Here is a 23,210-nt window from a genome sequence, read left to right as displayed (position 1 = left end):
CAATGCTGGTTCTGGTGGGACCCAGTTGAGAGTGCCAGTTCAGGACAAATTCCTTAAAGCAGGGCAGTTACAGCCCAAGTTTGTGGTTTTTCCATCTCTAAGACAAACGAAACCAGCCAGAAAGAGAAGACTTTTGTTTTACCCCACTGGCTAACCATAAGTCACACAAGCAGTTCCCTTAGACACTCCAGTTTCCCAATGAAAACCAATGCCTTAGTAAAAGAAAAAAGGTTCTCTTGATCCCAAAGGACCAAGCCCAGACTCAGGTCAATATACAAACCTGATCTTACCCACAAATTACACTGTTGCCAGTCTTTTGGAATTGGAATTCTTAAGGTTTATTCATAAAAGGAAAAAGATATAGATGAGCTAGAATTGGTTAAATGAAATCAATTACATACAGTAATGGCAAAGTTTTTGGTTCAGGCTTGTAGCAGTGATGATTTGAACCTGCAGTTTATTTTAAGTCTCTGGAGTACATCCCCAGCTGGGATGGATCATCAGTCCTTTGTGTAGAGCTTCTATTTGTAGCAAAGTTCCTCCAGAGGTAAGAAGCAGGATTGAAGACTAGATGGAGGAACTGCAGCAGCCTTTTATAGTCTCTTGTCATGTGGCCTCTTTCTTTCTATTTTCCAGAGACAAGCATGTGGGCACATGGCAAGAAAAAACCTTTAGAGTTCTTCTGTCCATAGGCATGTTCCTGAATACCATGCTGAGTCACAAGCTGTATGTGCCTTCTTTCAATTTGTCAGTTGTATAGCTGATGTTCCTTAAATGTCCATCAAGCAGGCTAGGCAATGCTGATGAAAATTTGGCTGGGGTGTCACCCAGAAGTATAGCCTAAGTTTGAAATACAGATAGTATAGAACCAGTATTCATAACTTTAAATACAAAAATGATACATGCACCCTGAAAGCATAATCATTACCAGCACATCGCAACCTTGTCTTAAACACCTTACCTGACCCCCTTTATACAAGATCTGATGCCACTACAGGACCTTGGTTGCAACAAAGATCCATATGGTCCCAGTTCATGTCAATAACATCATATGCTCTGAAGAGGTATCAGAATTATTATTACACAGCAGGAAAGTGACTACTCGTCATACTTACCTATAGAAGTGGGCCAGATTTCGGATCCGGTCCAAGTCCAAAAAAGTCACCCTGGATAAGGCCACTCTACCTGTAGTACTAGACTATTTGCTGAATCTCAAGAAATCAAGACTCTGTTAATTTGCTAAAAGTACACTTAGCTGCAGTAGCGACCATTCACCAGCAGGGAGAAGGGTACTCAGTTTTTTTCCACCTAACTGTGAAGAGGTTTTTCAAAGGTATAGTGAACCTCTTTACCCAACCTAGGCTTCTTACCCTACAACGGGATCTCAATCTAGTATTAAAAGGACTGACTAGACAGTCCTTTGAACCCATGGTCTTTAACTCACCTTCCCATGAAGATGGTATTCCTGGTCGGTTACCTCGGCAGGAAGGATGGTGAGAGAGCTGCCCTGATTGCGTATCCTCCCTTCAGTGTTCTTCCCTAACGGTCATGTTTAGACCACATGTGAAGTTCAACCTCAAAGTGACTTCCGCATTTCATGTGAACCAACACATTCACTTTCTAACCTTTTTTTCCAAAGCCTCACCAGGATAATAAGGAGGTCATCCTCCATACGCTTGACATAAGGAGAGCCTTGGCCTTTCATTTGGACAAGACAAGAATTTTCAGAGAATCTCTCTTGTGGACAGATTTAAAGGCATGGCAATTTCAGCTCAAATGCTCTCTGAATGGGTCTCAAATAGAATCAACTCTTATCAGATTTGTGATTTATCACCCAAATCTACAATCTGCAGACATTCCACAAGCTTGATTTCCTCATCCGTCACCTTCTTCAGAGACATCCCCTATGTTCAAAATCTGTAGAGCAGCTACCTTGGCATCTGCACAAAGATTTGCAGAACACTATGCCATCCTGGGAGACTCTGCTGCAGATGCCAGATTCGGTGCCCCAGTACTACCATCCATCACAGATTCTATTCCGAAGCCCCTGCCTCCAGTGCAGCGCCCATAGGGATGCTACTCGAAGAAGAAGAGGAAGTTACTCACTTAGTGCAGTAATGATGGTTCTTCAAGATGAGTGTGCCTGTTGGTGCTCCACAACCTACCCTCCTCCCCTCTGTTTGAGTTCTCATCCTATTCTCTGCAGTAGAGAAGGAACTGAGGAGGGTTCGCCCACAATGCTGGTTAGCCTCATGGCAGGGGGACAGCACGTGCGCAGGCCGAATGAATACTGCTACCTAAATTCTTCAATCAGCAGAGCAGGGACGCAGACACACCTACAATTGAGCACCTTTAGAGACGCATCTTGAAGATCTATCGTTACTGCACAAGGCGAGTAACTTCTTTATACAGTGATAAATTTAATACGTAATGTCTTGGTTTTCAAACTTGGTTAACCAACTTTAGGAATCTTACATTTGGAATTTTTGGCTTAACCTCAGTCTTTAGGATATAATGAAAGTAATCACATGACCTAACATCCAGTTCTTATAAATTCCTCTATAATAGTTAGTCATAGTAAGATTTTCTAAGTTGTAAATGTAATTATTTTATAGGTAAACCATATCTTCTAAGCATTTTCTGTGTCTGTTTAACTTTTACTTGGCTTGTTTGTATACAACACTTAATATGCAGGGGCCAACTACAATTACCTAGTGAATTTAGTTTCAGTACATCTTGTAAATATCTTTTAGCTGTAGCACAAATAAAATCAACCTCTGTAGTTATACTTCCATAACTATTCCCATTCTAACTACATTTTCAAAGGGCTTATAACTTTCTGAAATGTTCACTCTGACATTTTCTGTACTGCCTTGCCCATTGGTGAATTTTTTGAGCAAAATTTGCAGAAGTTCACTCATTTTTGAATCCAAGAAAAGTGGGGAGGAGAAATTTCACTTTTATATTATATTTTGGTGGTTTTTGAACAGTTCTGTAAATAAAATGGCTGAGAGCCAGGGGTGGCTCCAGACACCAGCACACCAAGTGCGTGTGTGCGGCGGCAAGCCACGGGGGGCGCTCTGTCGGTCGCTGTGAGGGCGGCAGGCAGATCCCCTTTGGCGGCGTGCCTGTGGAGGGTCTGCTGGTCCCGCGGCTTCGGCGGACCTTCTGCAGGCATGCCGCTGAATCCGCGGGACTGAGGACCTCCTGCAGGCAAGCTGCTGAAGGCTGAGAGCTTAGGTTAAAGATGAAAATAGCATTAACTGAGAAGTGCTTTTACTTGATTTAATTTGTTCTGAGTTAGGAAACAATGAACCAGCATATTGAACTTTTAAAGTGTGCAGGTGCGAGAGGATTTTCATGGCTGACTTTAAGTGCACAGTGAAAATCTAATGAATGCAGGGAATCATTAGAAACATTTGGGGTTGAGAGAGGGATCCTTCATGCTTTGTAAAATGCAGAGGAGGAAGTGCCCTTCTGATGCACCCTGAAAGCTCTGCATCTCCTAAATTGTGCAGAAGATGGCTACTTTCCTATAAACAGTATCGAATCTATGCAACACGGCCCATTTGTTATATTGAAGTAGCTCTGTTATTAAATATGCATGCATTATTGTAATCCATCAAAGTCCTACATCATTATGACTGTTCTTCTTTTTATCTTTTAAAACAGAGAAATTTCCATACCAAAAACTATTGTGATGGAACATATAGGTTATATAATTAAATAGTCAAAACACAGTAATTCCAAAGTAGGGTTGCATGGAAAACCCAAACTCTACCCCCTTCTGCATAGGCATTACAGTAGTCTTTAACTACATGATCATATATTATTTTAGAAATACAGTATCAAGTAGAATATTTCCTACCACTTTGCATTTATGTAGACTGTTAGTTCTATCTACTGCTTGGTATCCTAGACAGTAAATGAAAGACCATTTTATATGAAAAGTTCATAGTAAATCATACTACTTTTAATGTATGTGAGCGTGGATCCCACTGTAGGTGTGCGTTGTAGAAGTCTTGTGTGTGATTGGATTCTTTTGAATAGCGGTGGCAGTCAGGGCTGCACATGTGCTCTGTACCACTGTGTGCTGCTGTGCAAAGTCATAAAGGGCGGAGCAGCTGTGACCCTCTGTGCTGTCTTACCAAGACAGACTCTAACAAGTATCTGACCTTTTACATTTTAGAGTGTTAGACTCATTCCTTTCTACCAATTTGGTGAAAATTTTCTTTACTTTTCTTCTCCTTCCTTGAGTTGGATGTTCAAAAAAAAAAAGGGGGGGGTGGATACACCCTACTGTACAGCAGGGAGAGGCACTTTGTGCCAATTGTTATGCCTTGTGTCCATCTCAAAACGATCTGTGTTCAAACCCTGTTCCTTCTGTGACAGACTCATCCACCTCATTTACGGACACAACCATGCTTCTGCCTGGGGAAAGAACCATATCCCAGACAAGTACTTAAGAGCTTGGTGTACCAGTTGTTTTTCTTTCAGGACCAGAACTACAAGTCCAGGGGTGCTTGGCTCATGTTACATTTGCTTGAGTAATGAACATGGTTTACTTCAAACCAAGAGGAAATAATCCCAAAGTGGAGCCAAAAGAGTTGAGTCAACAGTGTGATACTGTTGCAAAAAAAGCAAACATGATTCTGGGATGCATTAACAGGTGTGTTGTAAACAAGACACGAGAAGTCATTCTTCCGCTTTACTCTGCACTGGTTAGGCCTCAACTGGAGTATTGTGTCCAGTTCTGGGCACCGCATTTCAAGAAAGATGTGGAGAAATTGGAGAGGGTCCAAAGAAGAGCCACAAGAATGATTGAAGGTCTTGAGAACATGACCTATGAAGGAAGGCTGAAGGAATTGGGTTTGTTTAGTTTGGAAAAGAGAAGACTGAGAGGGGACATGATAGCAGTTTTCAGGTATCTAAAAGGGTGTCATCAGGAGGAGGGAGAAAACTTGTTCACCTTAGTCTCTAATGATAGAACAAGAAGCAATGGGCTTAAACTGCAGCAAGGGAGATTTAGGTTGGACATTAGGAAAAAGTTCCTAACTGTCAGGGTAGTTAAACACTGGAATAAATTGCCTAGGGAGGTTGTGGAATCTCCATCTCTGGAGATATTTAAGAGTAGGTTAGATAAATGTCTCTTAGGGATGGTCTAGACAGTATTTGGTCCTGCCATGAGGGCAGGAGACTGGACTCGATGACCTCTCGAGGTCCCTTCCAGTCCTAGAGTCTATGAGATGGCATCAGTCAGCACTCCCTCATGCAGGCTCTAAACCCTCGGATGGGTCAGTGGAAAGGAAGATGAGAAGAGAACACCATCAAAGCTGGCATCTAGTGCATTCACACCTGTGATCCTCGCACAAGCATCTGCAGCACCAGCAACTTAGCAATAGAGGTGGCATCTATGCCCCTGATATAAAAGGTAGTGCTGAGAGGCAGAATGGGTGAAGCAGAAACATAGCTCCAAATATCCCATGGGATCATCCTTCCGGGAGGACATAAAACCTCTTGCTTCCAAAGACTAACTATTGAGGTCCTCCCCAGTAATGGGGCAGTATATGGTAAAGTAGTCCTGGTTCCAACTCCATCAATGGTGCAGATGACTGAGCCAATCATGGGCCTTTGGTGCTGCCGTGAGGGCATATCTCTGAATTCTCTGGAGACATCCCTTCCACCAAAGTGACTACTAGCATCTGAACCAGTGCATAATCTATGTCGCTGCCCAATACCACTGTTTGAAGAGGTTTTTTTTCACTGTTGCAAGCTGACTCCTTTCTGGCATGCAGTATGTATGCCTCTTCACTCTGAGTGCCACCAAGGGTGTAATAGAAGGCTATAATTTAGGGCTCTGCCCCAGATAAGGCATGAGCGGCACTGGATCGACCAACCTCAGTCAGGCCAATACCCCTATGGCATGCTATCTTGGCTGTATTAGCTTTACTGGGGACTGTCACTGCATGTATCCCAGAGCAGATCCCCCTCTGATGCATCAAGGAAGTGGAAGCGATCCTGGTCTCTTGTGGCATTTTTTGTTAGGGCACCAAGACCAGAGCCCAGTGTTGACCCCCATGAGTTGGAGGTAATAGAGGGACAGCAGACACACCGGACTCAACTGAAAGTGTTGGTCTTCATTACCTGATGAGGCAGTGACACTAGCTCCTACTCCAGCGTGGCATTCCAGGAATGCCAGTCCTGCATTACAGAATCCCTGAACATTGAAATCACAGTAATACAGGAGATGTCCTACAAGCTTTTTGACATACTAAGCTTTACAACACCCATCACAATTGCTCTCTCCATCAGTGAGGGCATATTTGAGCTGGCAAATACCTGATACTTTCTCCCACATCTGAACACGTGAAAAGAAGATACCGGGTGCCCCTGAAAGGCTTTGAATTTTCCTACACCTGCTCAAGATCGGAGTTCCTGATAATATCAGCAGTGCAGGAGAACTCTACCTTTTCCAAGAGTACAGTGAAGGTCATGGACCTTAAAAAAACTAGAAACTGTTGGGCAAAAAGCATACTCCTCTGCCTTACTGCAATTCCGGGTGGCAAACTACTGGGCTATGGTCACAAAATACAAGTTTCTCATGTGGGAAAAGGGTCACTGCTTTCCTGTCACTAGGTAATTGTAGTCTAAGATCGCACAGGAGGACAAGGAGTGAACAGGGTTGGCACCCTGCTTCTCGCAAGTGCTCCCTTTCATTGGCTGACCGTGTCTGTAATCTGTTTTTTTCCTACCCAGGGTGGCACTCACCTCTCGCAAGCACCCTCCTCCAGCCAATGGATCTCTTGGCAGGTCTTTAGTGACACAGTCCTCTGGCTGAGCTGCCTACACTGTCCCTGGAGTCCTCCCCAGGTTCAGGCCCTGTTGATCAGACTGAGGACTGATCTCAGTACCCTAGTTGGCCAGCTCGCATGTGAAGGTTCCTGCTCTGGGGTGGAGCAGCACCCACCCCACCCCCCGGCTTCCTCCTTGGTTCTTCATCTGCCTTTTTAGTTCTCTGACCCCGACTCTCCAGCTGGGTCAGTCTAGATGAGCCCCCTTCCATGGGGTAACAGTTCCAGGGGTAAGTACTGTCCGTGGACTTGTCTTCAGTGAGTCCTAGCAGCCAGCCAGAAGTTATTCCTTCGCTTCCCCGGTCTCTGCCAGCAACTACCTTATGTGACAGACCCAAACCAGTGGAGTACAGGAATCTGGTAGAGGGTAAATATACTGGTCACTGGATGAGTAGTTTTCTGTTCCCTGAGTGACCAGAGCAGGGGCTGCACTAGAGTAATCAGGAATCTGCTAGAACCAATTAAGGCAGACAGGCTGATCAGAACACCTGCAGCCAATCAAGGCAGGCTAATCAGGGCACCTGAATTTAAAAAGGAGCTCACTCCAGTCAGGTGATGGGGAGCCAGAGAGGAGGAAGTGTGTGTGAGGAGCTGGGAGCAAGAGGCACAAGGAGCTGAGAGTGAGAGGGTGTGCTGCTGGAGGACTAAGGAGTACAAGTGTTATCAGATGCCAGGAGGAAGGTCATGTGGTGAGGATAAAGAGGGTGTTTGTAGGAGGCCATGGGGAAGTAGCCCAGGGAGTTGTAGCAGTCATGCAGCTGTTACAGGAGGCAGTATAGACAGCTGCAATCCACAGGGCCCTGGGCTGGAACCCGGAGTAGAGGGCAGGCCCGGGTTCCCCCCAAACCTCCCAACTCCTGATCAGACACAAGAAAAGTTGACCCAGACTGGGGGCAACATCACTGAGGTGAGCAAAGCTGCTAATAAGCGCAGGACCCACCAAAGTGGAGGAGGAACTTTGTCACACTGCCTTAACCCTTGCAGCCAGCCAGGAGCACCTCTTGCTTCCCCAATCCCTGCTAGCAGACTAATCTATCCAGGCCCTTTCAGATCCTGCAGCCAGCCAGGTGCACCTCTTTTGAAAGGGCCTTCATGGGCTGCTTCCTCTATAACCTCTCTGCTTGGTTGCTGCCTCGCAACAACTCTAGCCCTCTTGGAGGGACCTCTCTGCTGCTTCTTTCCTGGGATGGGTGTTGGAGGACTCTGGCCTCCAGCTGGGGGCCTTTGAGTGTTAGGCCACATGTTAGTGTGCACATACATGATGATACTTGCTTGACTTCACCTGTAGCCTCTATATATCTGGCTCAGGTTAAAGCGCTGTCCAGCAGAACACCAAATTGATGGAAAGGTCTTGGTTCCAGCTCAAGGCCTCACAGAACTGGAATGATGGCAATAACCTAAAAATGAGGAGGATTACTGTGCTTAGCATCCTACCCAACAAGGACTTGAATCATGAATGCATCAGGAACAGTTGAAAAGCCATCTGGACCACTTACTGATGCAGGTGACCTGGTCCTCAGTAGATGTGGAAATTCACATAAACCTCCTGGAATTCAGAGGCATCAGACTAGCCTGTATGGCCTTCTTTCTTAGCCTCTGAATTCCACAGTGGAGGTCGTGGTAAACAATATGTCTGCTATGCACTACATTAACAAGCAGAGAGGTGCCTACTCATCACTGCCCCTTATGCCCTTGGTCGGGACAGCAAAGAGACATGCTGCGCATGTGCTGGTCAACAGACACTGCTTGGAGAAAACTTCTGAACTCAGGTGTATGGCATGAATGCGAAGCCACGTGTGGAATACAGCTAGGGACCACACATCTTGAAGACCTTCTAGTTACAGTAAATAACTTCCTCTTCAGACTGTGTCCTTGGTTATTTCTAGCTAGCTTGCTCTTGCAAAGGCCAGGCCATCATATCTCAGAGAGTATCCAAGTGGATAACAGAATGTCTTTTTGCTGTGTTACCACTAGAGTGGTGTACTTCTCCCACCAAATATCAAGACTTACTTCCTGAGCCCACAGCCTCTGCCTGTGTCTAAAATGTTTGTTGCCAAGAACTGCAAAGTGGCAACATGTAGTAATCTTTCAACAAGCATTATGTAGTGGACTTGGCTGCAAAGCAGATGCCAAGATCAGGAGAGCAGTAATACTAATGCAGTCGATGATACTCATCTCGCTATCCCGAAGGCATATTGCTTGCCGGTCACGAACAGTGTGTCCACACACTCACAACTTGAAGGAGGGAGAATGGTTACCTATGCTACAATAACTGTGTGGTTCTTTGGGACAATGTGTAGATCCCATTGTGAGGGACCTGAGGGAAGGTTACAGTTAGTCTCGCTTTTATGTCTTCGCACAGGAACGCGGGGAAGAACAGGACACGTGCATTTAGGCGCATGAACACCTACTTGTGGGATGAACACTGACTACAACATCTTGAAGAACCAGTTACTGTAGAATTAGTGATCATTCTTTACATAGCAATCTCAGTGTTAAGGTATTGATCCTGCGAATGCTAGCACAACTTAATTTAAGCACAGGAGTAGTCTAACTGAAATCATGTCGTGCTTATAGGTAAGTATATGCATATTTGTTTGTAGGAATAGGGCATACAACATAAAGGTGAAATTTTGCTGACTTATTTTGTACATTTGTGGTTAGATTATCTTCATCTTTGCTGCCTTGGCCTTTGACTTACACATAAGGAAGGTTGTGCAGTTGTTGGGGGGGGGCGGATGTATGGTTCATGGAGGATGACAAAATAAAAATGCATATGTTAGAGAAGGCAATCTACATTGTAATCTCTGTCAATGACACAGGATGAATTTACATTAAATGTCATGTATAAACATTTTTAAACATAAACTCTGTGCCTAACTAAGATTATTAGATTGTCAATTTTTACAAACTTCACAAAAGTTTTAAATGTAGTTTAGGATAATAACCTGCCCTGCCAATTTTTATAGTTTTATAATTTTCATATTTTTAAAAACCATGTCACGCAGCAAGAGAGAAGAGGAAAGGCTCGCAAGCAGCATGGGAAGTAGTGCACTTGACTGTAGACAAAGTTCTGTCAAATACATAAATTAAACAAATTAGAAAAATATTTTCTTCTGGCTTTCTGTTTAAAGTAAAATCACTGCATGTACTGCTTGTTAAAATGGGCCAAAAAAGTAATTTTGGTGGTGATTGAATTGGCAGTCTCTCTTTAAAGACAGTATTGTAATGCAAATACACAAGTGGGAAGAGATAAGGGCACACATAGGTAACTTGGGTATTTCCTGCCTGGAGGGCCTTCCCCTTCAACATTACCAGCTTATAAACATAACTTTTGGTATGAAATATTTTTAATGTGTGAACACACACAAGATACAATTGAATGTGTATATGCTGAGCAGAGACACAACTATTTCAAAAAAAGAGTAAAACTACAGCAATGATAGTGCTTGTTTAAATTTGTATTACACACTGACTTGTTAAAGGAAACCAAAAAATTAAACGTGTTATTTCAATAAAACCCTTCCCAATATTGATGGGAAGGAAACAAGTACAAATGCTCTCCTTCCTCAATTTTGTAATACTTACTCATAAAGAAATGAGTTAAAAATGGAGCAAGACGACCATCTTGGCAGCCTAATGTCTGGGCACTGTACAGTCCCCAGACTAAAATCTAATTTGAGCGCTAAGTTTGATCTATTGCTACTTCTCTTGGCCAGGTTTGGATGGCAACTATACAGGCAGCATGCTCCTCCATTGGTGTATTGTGCTGATTTCAAAGGAGATAATCTATACTCTTTAAATTCTCTCGTGCTGCTTCAAATATATATATTCTGAATCTGGCGTAATGGTTTAGCTGCCTGAGGCCAGGTCCACACTACAGTGTTAAATCGATTTAAACAGCGTTAAATCGATTTAAACGCTGTACCCGTCCACACTACAAGGCACTTAAAATCGATTTTAAGGGGTCTTAAAATCGATTTCTGTACTCCAGCTAAACGAAAGGAGTAACCCTAAAATCGATATTACTAAATCGATTTAGGGTTAGTGTGGACGGAACTCGAAGTTATTGGTCCCATTCTTTTACTGAGCTACTCAGAGTGAACCGAAGTAATGTGCCCTAGTGTGGACGCGTAAAATCGATTTTATAAAATCTGTTTTATAAAATAGATTTTATTAATTTCGATTTTACTCTGTAGTGTGGACGTGGCCTGAGTGTTGACACTTTTCTTTAATAATCATATATTGGAGCTCATTATTTATGTCCTTTGTGCAGCATATTCAACTCAGATCAACTTAAATTTTCTTCATAAGGTCACCAGAGTAGTTGTCTTGAACATGTACCAGATAATAATAATGATGGTCCATGTTTTAAACCAGTGGTCCCCAACTCGGTGCCCACGGGGGCATCTTAATGCACCCACGTCCTGGCCCCCGGGAGAGCACCTGCTGAAAAGCCACCGAATTTCAGCAGCACTTCGGGGACACCTCTCGAGGACGCCGCTTGTTGCCAACAAGTGATGTCATCAAGGGGCGTCGCTCCCAAATTTCGGCAGCAACACCTCTTGACGCCACTTGTCGATGATAAGCTGCGTCCTCGAGAGGCATCCCCGCTGAAATGCCGCTGAAATTCGGCAGCATTTCCGCAGGTGCTCCGCCGCAGTGGTCCTTTGTCTGGTGCCCACCAGACGAAAAGGTTGGGGACCACTGTTCTAGACAATAAGATTCTTTTGAAAAGTGTTACTCTGCTGTCTTCTTAAAAAAAAAAAAATCTTTAGCATAGTCACAATTGCTTTAAATTTGTTACTGTTCAGAATTCTGCCTCTGAAGAAACTACTGATAAATGCTCTGAAATTTTAGGAAATAGCTTTTTAAGTGAAGATCTTCTGTGTGTCCTGCATATCTACTTATACATGCGATTCTGTGCTTCTAAATCAGAATTAAAAACATTCCCTTCCAGGGCAAGGAATATCAGTTTACAGCAGGCTTAAATATTTTCTGTTCAGGGTTTCAAATGAAAAATCTGATCTGAACTGGTGTTATATACAGTGAAATTAGACGTCCAAAAATATCTACAGTAGGTGTTGCAAAGCCTACTCTAGGGGATTCAGCAGGTAGTTTTTCCCGTGACTCAGCACTTAACCAGTATGTTACTATAGGCTGGCCTTCACTGGGAAGCTCCAGCAGTGTAACATACATCAGTACAGTGTGTTCACAATGTGTGTGGTTGCACCATCATAACTATCTTCTCTATCAGCTATGGGTCTACATTGTGCTGCGTTGATTTTAGTACGTTGCTATCTGGGTAGATATACCAGGATTTGTGGCATCTCTCCCAGGCTTCCTGGGCACTTCTTGAAATGGATAAAAGCATAACTCCAAAAGGCCAGGAAAATTATAGGAAGAGGGATGAAACTCCCATACTTTCCCCCTACTGAAACCCAGAATGCATCTGGTGCCTATGCATTTTCAAACTAATTTCTGTCAGTATGGAGGAGGCCCAGCAAATCACATTCCTATATGGTGCTTTACATACTGTGCAGGACCTGCCCTTCAAAGAAGTTAATTTTTTTAACCAAAAGACAGATGAGTCCTTGCAGATTCAGAAGGACTGCAGAGCTACCCTCCACTCCCTGGCAAAATACACCTGCCCCAAAGAGAGAGATTTCATAGGCAGTCATACAAAACTAGACCAGTGGCTCAACAGTTTTACCACTAGTAGCTTTATGAGACACTTCATAAGAGGCAAAGGGTTCAGAAGTTCATTTCTTGGCACTTTGTTTCAACATCATCATCCCAGTTCCAGCCCTTGGGTAAACAATACTTTTGGCAGGAGTTCAAGAGCTGCCACCATCGGCCGACTTCCCCCACATCCTTTGGCGTTTATTGGCACCCTTTTCGACACCTGGCATGCAATAATGATGGACAAATGGGTGTCTAACATCATCGATTTCAGCTATGATCAAATTTACCTCATGACCCCTCCAAAGCCCCCCTTCTTGCTCCTTTTAAGGGTCTATTTCCAGGAGGAGATTCTCAAACAGGAAGTAGAATTCCTTCTACAGCAGCGAGCAGTAGACAGGGTATCTCTTCGGTACCAAGGAAAGGATTTTTACACAACGTACTTTTGAGTACCCAAAAAGAAAAGCATCCGGAGAACCATCCTCTGTCTTCGCCACCTCAACTACTTTATTCACAAACTGAAATTTTACATGGTCACGCTGGCATCTGTAATACCATCCCTGGAAAAGGGCATATGGCTTGCAGGTTTCAGGTATGAAGGATGAATATGTTCAGAGGGATGTTCATCTGGCTCAGATGTTTTCTCATGTTCATAATGGGCACTGACCGTTTTCAATACAGAGTGGTCCCATTTAGCCGTGCTACTGCCCTCAGGATCTTTACCAAGATTGTCTTGGTATTATCCCCATTATCAGATGTCATGGCTTTGCTGTCCTCCACTGTCTTGACAACTGGCTTCTTGTTGCCAAGACATGTCAAGATGCCTACATGTCAACTTCATAAGTGCTTCAGCTCCTGTCCTCCCTTGTCTGTCTGCACTCCACCACAGACTTCACTGGAGTCAGAGCGCGAGTTTATCTGCCAGTGGACAGGTTCCAAGGGATGAACAACCTTATAGATCAGGTCATGAACAATCCTTGAAGGTCAATCAGAATTTTGTCTGTCTGTCTTTCCTGGGATATATGGTATCATGTACTTGCATCACCAGAACCAGATGGTAGTCGCCCAAGAGTTATGAAGGAGTTCAAATATGAAATTGCAGAACTGCTAACGGTGCTATGTAACCTATTGTTTAAATTGGCCTATTACCTGAAGATAGCTAATGCAATGCTGATTTTTTTTTAAATAATAAGAAGGTTGCAGAGGTGATCCTGGGAATTACAGGCCAGTGAGCCTGAAATTTGGTAGTGGGCAAATTGGTTGAAACTGTAGTAAAGAACAGAATAATCAGATACATAGATGAACACACTATGTTGGGGAAGAGTCAACATTGCTTTGTAATCATCAATCTATTAGAATTTTTTGAGGGGTCAACAAGCATGTGAACAAAGAGGATTCAGTTGATATAGTGTACTTGGACTTTCAGAAAACCTTTAACAAGGTCCTCACTGAAGGCTCTTAAGCAAAGTAAGCAGTCCTGGGTTAAGAGGGAATGGTCTCACATGGCTCAGTAATTGGTTGAAAGATAGGAAACAAAGGATAGGAATACATGGTCGGTTTTGACAATGGAGAGAGGTATATTGTGGGTTCTCCCAAGGATCTGTGCTGGCACTTGTGCTGTTCAACACATTCATAAATGATCTGTGAAAGTAAGAGGTAAACAAAGTAGGTGGCAAAGCTTGCAAATGATACAAAACTACTCAAAGCAGACTGTGACGATTTAAAAAGGGATTCACAAAACTAGGAGATTGAGTGGTGAAATGGCAGGTGAAATTTAATGTTGAGAAGTGCTAAGTAATGCACACTGGAAAATATAGTCCCAACAATACATGCAAAATGGTGGGGGCTACCACTCGGCTGCATATTACCCTGCTGTCAGCGGTCACATGTCTCTCCCCCTCATGGAGTTAGGGCTCGTTCTTCCAGAGCACAAGTGATGTCAATGGCATTGCTTCAAGAAGTACCTCTACTTGACATTTGCAAAGCAGCTACATGGAGTTCCATCCACACATTTTTGAGGCATAATGCTTTAATAGGATAACGAGCCTTGTGGATAAGGGAGAAGCGGTAGATATGGTATACCTAGACTTCAGTAAGGCATTTGATATGGTCTCGCATGATATCCTTATCGATAAACTAGGCAAATACAATTAAAATTGGGCTACTATAAGGTGGGTGCATAACTGGCTGGATAACCGTACTCAGAGATCAGAGGGGTAGCCTTGTTAGTCTGGATCTGTAAAAGCAGCAAAGAATCCTTTGGCACGTTATAGACTAACAGACGTTTTGGAGCATGAGCTTTCGTGGGTGAATACCCACTTCTTCAGATGCATGTCTCAGAGAGTAGTTATTAATGGCTCCCAATCCTACTGGAAAGGTATAACAAGTGGCGTTCCGCAGGGGTCTGTTTTGGGACCGGCTCTGTTCAATATCTTCATCAACGACTTAGATGTTGGCATAGAAAGTACACTTATTAAGTTTGCAAACGATAGCAAACTGGGAGGGATTGCAACTGCTTTGGAGGACAGGGTCAAAATTCAAAATGATCTGGACAAATTGGAGAAATGGTCTGAGGTAAAGCGAATGAAGTTCAATAAAGACAAATGCAAAGTGCTCCACTTAGGAAGGAACAATCAGTTTCAAACATACAGAATGGGAAAAGACTGTCTAAGGAAGGAGGATGGCAGAAAGATCTAGGGGTCATAGTGGACCACAAGCTAAATATGAGTCAACAGTGTGATACTGTTGCAAAAAAAAGCAAACGTGATTCTGGGATGCATTAATAGGTGTGTTGTAAACAAGACACGAGAAGTCATTCTTCCACTCTACTCTGCGCTGGTTAGGCCTCAACTGGAGTATTGTGTCCAGTTCTGGGCACCGCATTTCAAGAAAGATGTGGAGAAATTGGAGAGGGTCCAGAGAAGAGCCACAAGAATGATTAAAGGTCTTGAGAACATGACCTATGAAGGAAGGCTGAAAGAATTGAGTTTATTTAGTTTGGAAAAGAGAAGACTGAGAGGGGACATGATAGCAGTTTTCAGGTGTCTAAAAGGGTGTCATCAGGAGGAGGGAGAAAACTTGTTCACCTTAGCCTCCAATGATAGAACAAGAAGCAATGGCTTAAACTGCAGCAAGGGAGATTTAGGTTGGACATTAGGAAAAAGTTCCTAACTGTCAGGGTAGTTAAACACTGGACTAAATTGCCTAGTGAGGTTGTGGAATCTCCATCTCTGGAGATATTTAAGAGTAGGTTAGATAAATGTCTATCAGGGATGGTCTAGACAGTATTTGGTCCTGCCATGAGGGCAGGGAACTGGACTCGATGACCTCTTGAGGTCCTTTCCAGTCCTAGAGTCTATAAATCTATGAATACAGGACTCCTCTGCTGTCCTGCTTTGGGAGAGTGATCCTCTGCCACCTGCATCCTTACACCCTCCTTCTCCTTGAGTACTGTTTGGCAGTCACCCAGAGTGGAATGCATATAGGGAGAAGCACTTGAAGAGAGAGCTACTTACGATAACTGGAGATTCTTTGAGATGTGTGTTCCCCATCTCTGTTTCATTGCCTGACGTCCTTCTGTTCCACTTCAAATTATTTTTGGATTTATGACAGAGAAGGAACTGGAGCGTCTGGCAGTCCACTTTGCCCTTTATCTCTTCGGTTGGAGGCATGTGAAGAGTTGAGGGTACATGCATGGACCAAAAGACACTGCTTGCAAGAACTGTGTGATTCCAGGCATGTGGAGCACATGCATACCCACAATGGAATACAGATAGGGTTTTCCAGAGTACATATGTTCTTCTCTTCAGCACCATGATGTGCCTCTCCAAGAGGGAGAACAGTGTTTTTGTTGCATTTCCTGGTCCTTCTCTCTGATGTGATTTGGCTGCAAAGGACTGCAGTCTCTCCTGTCTGTACCTCGTCTGTCTTCTCCTGTTTGATCTGGTGGTGTTGTACCTGCCGCCTAGAGTAACCAGAGAGCAAGTGAGAAAAAATTGGGGTGGGAGGGTAGTAGCTGTAGGGTATATAAGACAGAGCCCCAAATATCAGAACTGTCCCTATAAAATCAATACATCAGGTCACCCTACTGCTACATGCATCTTTCGGTTGGGGTATCAGTTCATTTAAACCTTTTTGTTTACCTCAATTTTGTGAAATGCTATGTAGATGTCAGTGTTTCTCTTGCAGGTGCTGTTCAAAGAAATATAGATCAGTCAGTTGGTACGGTGAAGGTGGCATATATGGAATGTCAAAGTTAGAATTAGGACTCACAGTTTGTCAGACCACTGTTTATTAGCGTAGCGCTCCGCTAATAACATTCAGAATATGTGAGTGACCATGCAAGGCCCAAACAGTCTTATTTATACAGATAAAAGAGTGGGAATTAGACAAAGGGACAAAGAAATCAAAACAGTAAAATTCACCTGGGGCATAGCATGCATATCCTATTTCCTTACTAACTGTTATCGATCTAAGGCTAATGCTTCACCAATTGCCCTTAAACGGTGCAATTGTTCTATGTGAATGTCTGTATTCCTGACACCTGGTTGCAACATTCCAACAATTTTGCTTAAAGGTACAGACAACATTTCTTTAATCCTTTCTATTCTTACTATATAATTCATTCTACTTTCACAGGTACCATTCCTAGACACACACAATATAGTTGTACCTCCATACCCCCCATTCATTTCCCATATCTTCCCAACATGGTAGCAGCTTTTACAAAGCTTGCATAACTCTCTGTCTAGCATAAAGTTATGATTAATGCATAATATTTGTGGTCCCATCTTAGATTTAACTGGAGGCTTGCTGTGGACTGCTATGGGACAGGAGGCAGAGAGAGCAGAAAGTTGATATAATCAAGGTCAATTAAGGTAGTAAGGTTATAGTACTGTAATGCAACACTGAAACTTTTTTGGTTTCACTGTCTGCATAAAAATACAGTATGGGTTCCCTCTTTAGAGTATTATAGTACATCGAATGCACTGAATGGCTTTACTTGATTTGTAGGCATCATTTGTGCAAGCTTCAAAGCCTAAATGCTCTTAAGTTTATTAATGCCATGCACTACAGCAGGGGTAGGCAACCTATGGCACGGGTGCCGAAGGCGGCACATGAGCTAATTTTCAGTGGCACTCAGACTGCCTGGACCCTGGCCACCGGTCTGGGGGACTCTGCATTTTAATTTAATTTTAAATGAAGCTTCTTAAACATTTTAAAAGCCTTGTTTACTTTACATAGAACAGTAGTTTAGTTATATATTATAGACTTATAGAAAGAGACCTTCTAAAAATGTTAACATGTATTACTGGCACGCAAAACCTTAAATTAGAGTGAATAAGTGAAGATTTGGCACACCACTTCTGAAAGATTGCTGATCCCTGCATTACAGGCATAAAAGTTAGTTAATTTTAAGCCTATTTTTTCTTACGTCCCCTGACACTATCTGAAAACTTTTGGGACAAATAGTATTAGGCAAAATTTTCAAAAGCACCTAAGTCACTTAGGAGCCTAATTCCTATGCCAAAGGTGACTTCGGTTCTTAAGCTACTCAGTGCCTAAGGTCACTTTTTTGAAATGGGATTTGTGTTTTTTAAACTTTTACCCATTAAGCAAGCAGGGGTTCAACCATGTTTTTGTGTGAAAAACATGATGGTCTTCCAAAAATTATAGCATTTATTCTGGGTATAAAATGAGTTTGGAGAATTTACAAGCAAATGAGTTAATAAGTTAAAATTAATTTTAAAGTGGGTCCTTTAAAAGTTTAGCACTAAGTGTCAGGCCTCTTCTTATCCAAATGATCTTAAGACAATAATGCGGATGCCTCAAACTTAACAAATAGTTAAAACTAATGTCTCAGGACTGACAACACTTAAGGCTTTTTAAAATAGGATTATTGGATATTCTTTACTGTTATACCTCATTACTGAAAGATTATCCTTCACCATGGCTGTTCATTGACACTGAGCAAAAAAAAAATAAAAATACTGCATGTCTTTAAAAATTAGTTTATACTAATCGGGGCCCACAAACGTTGTAGTATTCACTATTCATAACTTTATGCTGGACAAAGTTATGCAAACTTCGGAAAAACTGTTACCACACTGCTGCAGGTGACAAAATGTTGGTGAAATAGAGAAAACGGTGGTGGGGTGTACGGAGAAACTGAAGAAAATTGTAGTAGTTGAAAATGAACATTGCTGTAACTGCTATAGTTCTCTGAACTCAGATTATACATTTTAAAGTTATAATTTCCTATTCAGTCACAAGTGTAATGAGGTGTGTTGGGCCCGAAACCACTAGGCTTTTTAACTAGACCAAAGGCTTATTTGAGCTTTGTAATCTTTCTTTGGAACACTGGAAGCTACCATACTGACTATGAACTATTACTGTAACACACATGAGGGAAGTACAATAAATAATTTTACTTTATCATTTTCAAAAATTATAACTAAGCTCTGTAATCAATTTCTATATTTTATGTGGAGACTTTCATTTGTGTTCAGCAGGACTTTTTTTTTTTAAATTTAAGTTATTTGCAAACATTTTTTTCCTAGCAAGTAACATACTCTTTCTCTTACAGAAGGAAAAGGAGAAAAAGAAAGATGAGAAGAAGAGAGAGAGGGAATCAGAAAAAACATTGAAACCCCTAACAACTGAAAAGGTAAAACTACTTCATTTTATTTCTTTTAATTTACAAATGGATACAGTATTAGGCCATGTATTATGCCTGGAGTTAGTTAGATGTATTTGAAATATAAAAAGATGTCTGAATAATAGTCAAAATTAACTACTGTTAATGGTTCATGAATACTTGAATGACTGTCTGACCTGCAAAGACTGACAATGTCAACTTTCCATCCATTTGATGGGACAGGGAAAGAAGGGTTTGTATTAATATGTTTATCTGATCCTAGTAAAATAACAGTTGACAAGAATTAGACCTAGACGGTTAAGGTTTAAAAAATACTCTATTGCACTCATAGTTACTGTGTATTTTCCATGCGTATGTTTTTTGAAAACTGAGGTCTATGCGGTTGACTGGTGTCGAAGTTTACATACCATGAGAGCTCTGGTCTGCAGATGCAGCACAGATATGTGTCTGAAATTAAATTGTACAATAATAATATGGATTCACTGCTACACTGTTATGCAACTCTGTCATGGATTGAACTAATAACTTAAGAGAATACCACCGAGGGAGAAGAATTGTTTAGTGATATTAATAGCTAAAACTAGGATGTTTATTCCTGAAAGTAGGCTGTATGTCAGAATAATATTCCGAATATCAATGTCTTTCAGATTGTTCAGTGGAATTAGTGGAGTCTGCAGTACTAAGTACAGTTAGGACTAGACTGGAAAAAGTAACAATAAATACTTTGAAACAATCCTGGCAGAGGAATGTGCTAGATGTAATGGCTTTCTTCCCTAACCTCTGTAATTCTGTGACTTTGTAAGAACAATTTGTTTTTATTGTAGCAAGGAAATAAAGTAACTAGAACAGTATAGTGTGAGGATAAAGTTTTAAATTGTTACCCATCTGCACACATTTTGAATACTCTTTTTTTTTAATGGAGACTACATTACTATGTACTTTATAAGAGTGTGTATAGTTAGCTGTGTTCACTCATTTAGTGAGAATTATAAATGAATACCTGATCAATTTTATACATGAACCTACACAGTTTATTGTTTGCAAGATTATTAAATAACTCTAGTCCAAATAAATCCTGACTAAGTTCTCTAATAGAACAACTCTCAAAGAAACAAACCGGTTCAATGTATTTACTTTTTGCACAGGCTGTCTGAAAACTTAATTGTTTTAACTTTACCAAAAGAACTACATTTCTAACTAAAGTAAGTTTTTTTTTTCATGTCAAATCTGTTTTGATATAAAAAGTTCAACAAATACCTTTCTTTGAAAGTATTTGTAAAGATGCTTTCTCTTGACAGATGATTTGTGTCATCTGTGAAAAACAATTAGCATGTTTGTAGAATTTTTATCCTGCAGTTTAGTCCAATACTATGTATATATTTCATTGGAGTTTATCTGCCAGTTTATTTTTGCGGTGGCAATGTAGTGTCACAGTTGAATAAAAATACCATCTTTCATATGTTTTTTATTAATATTAAAGTATGTTTTGTTCTGAATGTTCACTTGTCAAACTTTTTTGTCATGTTGTAACTAATCTTCCATGAATAATATCCTAGTGTCTTGATACCAGAAATTCACTATAACAAAGTTTAAAAGAAGATATCAGAATGCATTGGTGTCATTGCTAGCATGAGCTTCTCTTAAGATATTTCAGGTAGTTGAAATGGAAGTGAGAAAAAGATTTTTTTACTGAACATACCAGAATACCAAGGTACATCTTTATGTAATAATAAAAAAGTAAAATACAACCAAGAAAGCTGGGGGTGTGGGGGACAGGGTTATTTTCCTTTATAAAAGTGTCAGATAGTAGCACACATTCTTAGTTCTCCACCCCTTAGTACTTTTTGTTTTTTGCTCTTGGCTTCTAATGTATTTTTCAAGATTTTAGATTAAAAATGGTGGTATCGTCTTGTCCTTGTTTTAAGATAAATCTATTTTGAACAGTTATTTGTTTAAGATTTTGCCTGTTTATGTACTGGCAAGTCACCAACAAAATGTCTACAGTCATGATTTTATTAAGTTGTCCTCTATTGATGATTTTGTGTATCGTTTCTCAAAATGTGTGGGGTTGGGCTTCTTGATTATTCTCTGTCTGCATGGTATTTGTTTTTTTTAAGTCATTAGCTGTTCTGAAGAAAATCTTGGAAATGTGACTTGAATGTAACCAAGGAAAGCAGTGTCTGCTTGAGGCCTTGTCTACGCTACAAAATTAGGTCAACATAAATAGCTTTGCATCACCCTAGTTGTGCATGTGTCTACGCTAAAATTTGTCTCCCACTGATATAAATTCTCCATTATGCTGACATATTAACATCATCTCCCCAAGCCACATTGAACCATGGTCGATGTACTGAGGTTGACGGAGCGCAAGTGTAGTTGCTGTGTTACCAAGGTCAACCCTGTCAGTCCTCCAGCTGCTGTCCCACAATGTCTAACACTGATGGCTCTGGTCACCATTGTGAACTGTACTGCCAAGAGGTCATATTGTTCGAAAACCCCTTCCCCCCACCTGCTCCATTAATGCCACCAACAACCTTGAATTGGTTCTCGCTTTGTCCCACAGCAATTTTCGCAGGAAATAATCTTTTCTTGTAGCTCTGCAAATACTGGAGGATTGTGAATCCTGTGCTTCCAGTACTAATGACAATAGTGCAGAGTTGTGCAAGCTCCGTGCCTCTGTCAGACATGGCAAAAAGCGACAAGACCTGTGCAGGTTCATGAAATTTTCAGAATAGGCGTGAAAGTTATGGAATGGAGATGGCATTATGGAGTGGAGAAAATTGCATGATGGAACTTGACCACCATGCATTGGCAAAACTTCTCAAAAAACAGTGCTGGACAGTGGTGAGCTATGCACCGGGATACCTTTCCATGGTGCACTGCACTGTACATTGAAAAAAACACTCATGGACAGTACGACACAAACTGCCATCTATGCATGAGCACAAGCTATACATTAACTGTGGTGGCTTTATGTGAATGTAACTTGCAGTGGCAAAAATTTGTAGTGTAGACGTGCCCCAAGTTTTCAGTACATGTGAAACAATAGCTTTAAGGTATGAACTACCCTGTTCGTTTCAATGCGTGCCAAATCAGATGTCAAAGATGGTACTTTAAATGTCAGTATAGTTAACTATTTCACTGCTCATCTAAGCAGGTAATAAAGGAGAGACAGTATTGTATCATATGAAGATCTACACAATTTACTCTGAGGTCTTGCTTTCACTAGGAAAAAGGTGTATTTTTAACAAGTGTTAGCTGATCGAGGAAAATCTCCCCAGAGTTTACCTCAGTCAGTTACATTAAAAATACAGCTGCTATGCAACTGTGCACTTTACATCAGGATTAACTCTTTTGAACTTGTTGGCTTTTTTTCCTAATGTGGACATGACCTTATTGACAGCTAGTTTGGATAGGCCTTTAATAACGAATGAGGGGCAAAGTGGGTCAGGTAATATCCTTTTATGGGATTAACTTCTGGTGGTGAGAGACACAAGCTTATGAGCTTATACAGAGCTCTTCAAGTCCCTAAGATGAGGGTCCAGCATGACTACAACACTGTATGTATTTAACTCATGTCAGGGTTGAAGTGTGTGGGGGGTGGGGAAAGGGATCACTTCATTTTCTTGAAAGCAGAGTTCAAGACCCAGAGGTTTGTGACAAGATTTTTTTGTTCATGTCTTGGGTTTTTCCCATTTTGTTTTAGTTTGTGAGAACAAGGCAGACAAAGCCAAGCACTGAAGCTAATGCTGTTGTCCAAAATATGCTGATGGTGATGCTGATTGCTTTGTGTAATGAGGCCTTGTAGCCTCGGGAGTCTTTGAGTACTAACAATGTTTGACTACATTAAGGAACTCTGTCCATTAAAGAACTTTACCTTCCAATCAGGTTGTAAAGTATATTACCTTTACTTTGAAGAAATGTCAGGATATAAATGAGCTGTGTGGTGTAACTTACCTTTTACACATTGATTTCCTAATTGGCTTTGAGACTTTTGTAGTGACTGTATGCTCTTGTTC

At 41.5% G+C, this 23,210-nt stretch overlaps 1 protein-coding gene across 4 annotated transcripts in view; it reads left to right on the top strand.

Annotated features, from left to right (window-relative positions):
* SMAP1 (small ArfGAP 1) overlaps positions 1-23,210 on the top strand; it is a 226,501-nt gene that overhangs the window by 80,830 nt on the left and 122,461 nt on the right. For all 4 annotated transcript variants that reach the window (XM_050950828.1, XM_050950830.1, XM_050950831.1 and 1 more), the window contains one exon: positions 19,120-19,200. In XM_050950828.1, the coding sequence (XP_050806785.1) occupies positions 19,120-19,200 (81 nt within the window). The remainder of the gene's footprint in view (positions 1-19,119; positions 19,201-23,210) is intronic.

Source organism: Gopherus flavomarginatus, chromosome 4 (assembly GCF_025201925.1).
Source record: "Gopherus flavomarginatus isolate rGopFla2 chromosome 4, rGopFla2.mat.asm, whole genome shotgun sequence".
NCBI classification, from domain to species: Eukaryota; Metazoa; Chordata; order Testudines; family Testudinidae; genus Gopherus; species Gopherus flavomarginatus.
The sequence above is the reverse complement of the archived record's forward strand: the minus strand, read 5'-3'. Positions and strand labels throughout refer to the sequence as shown.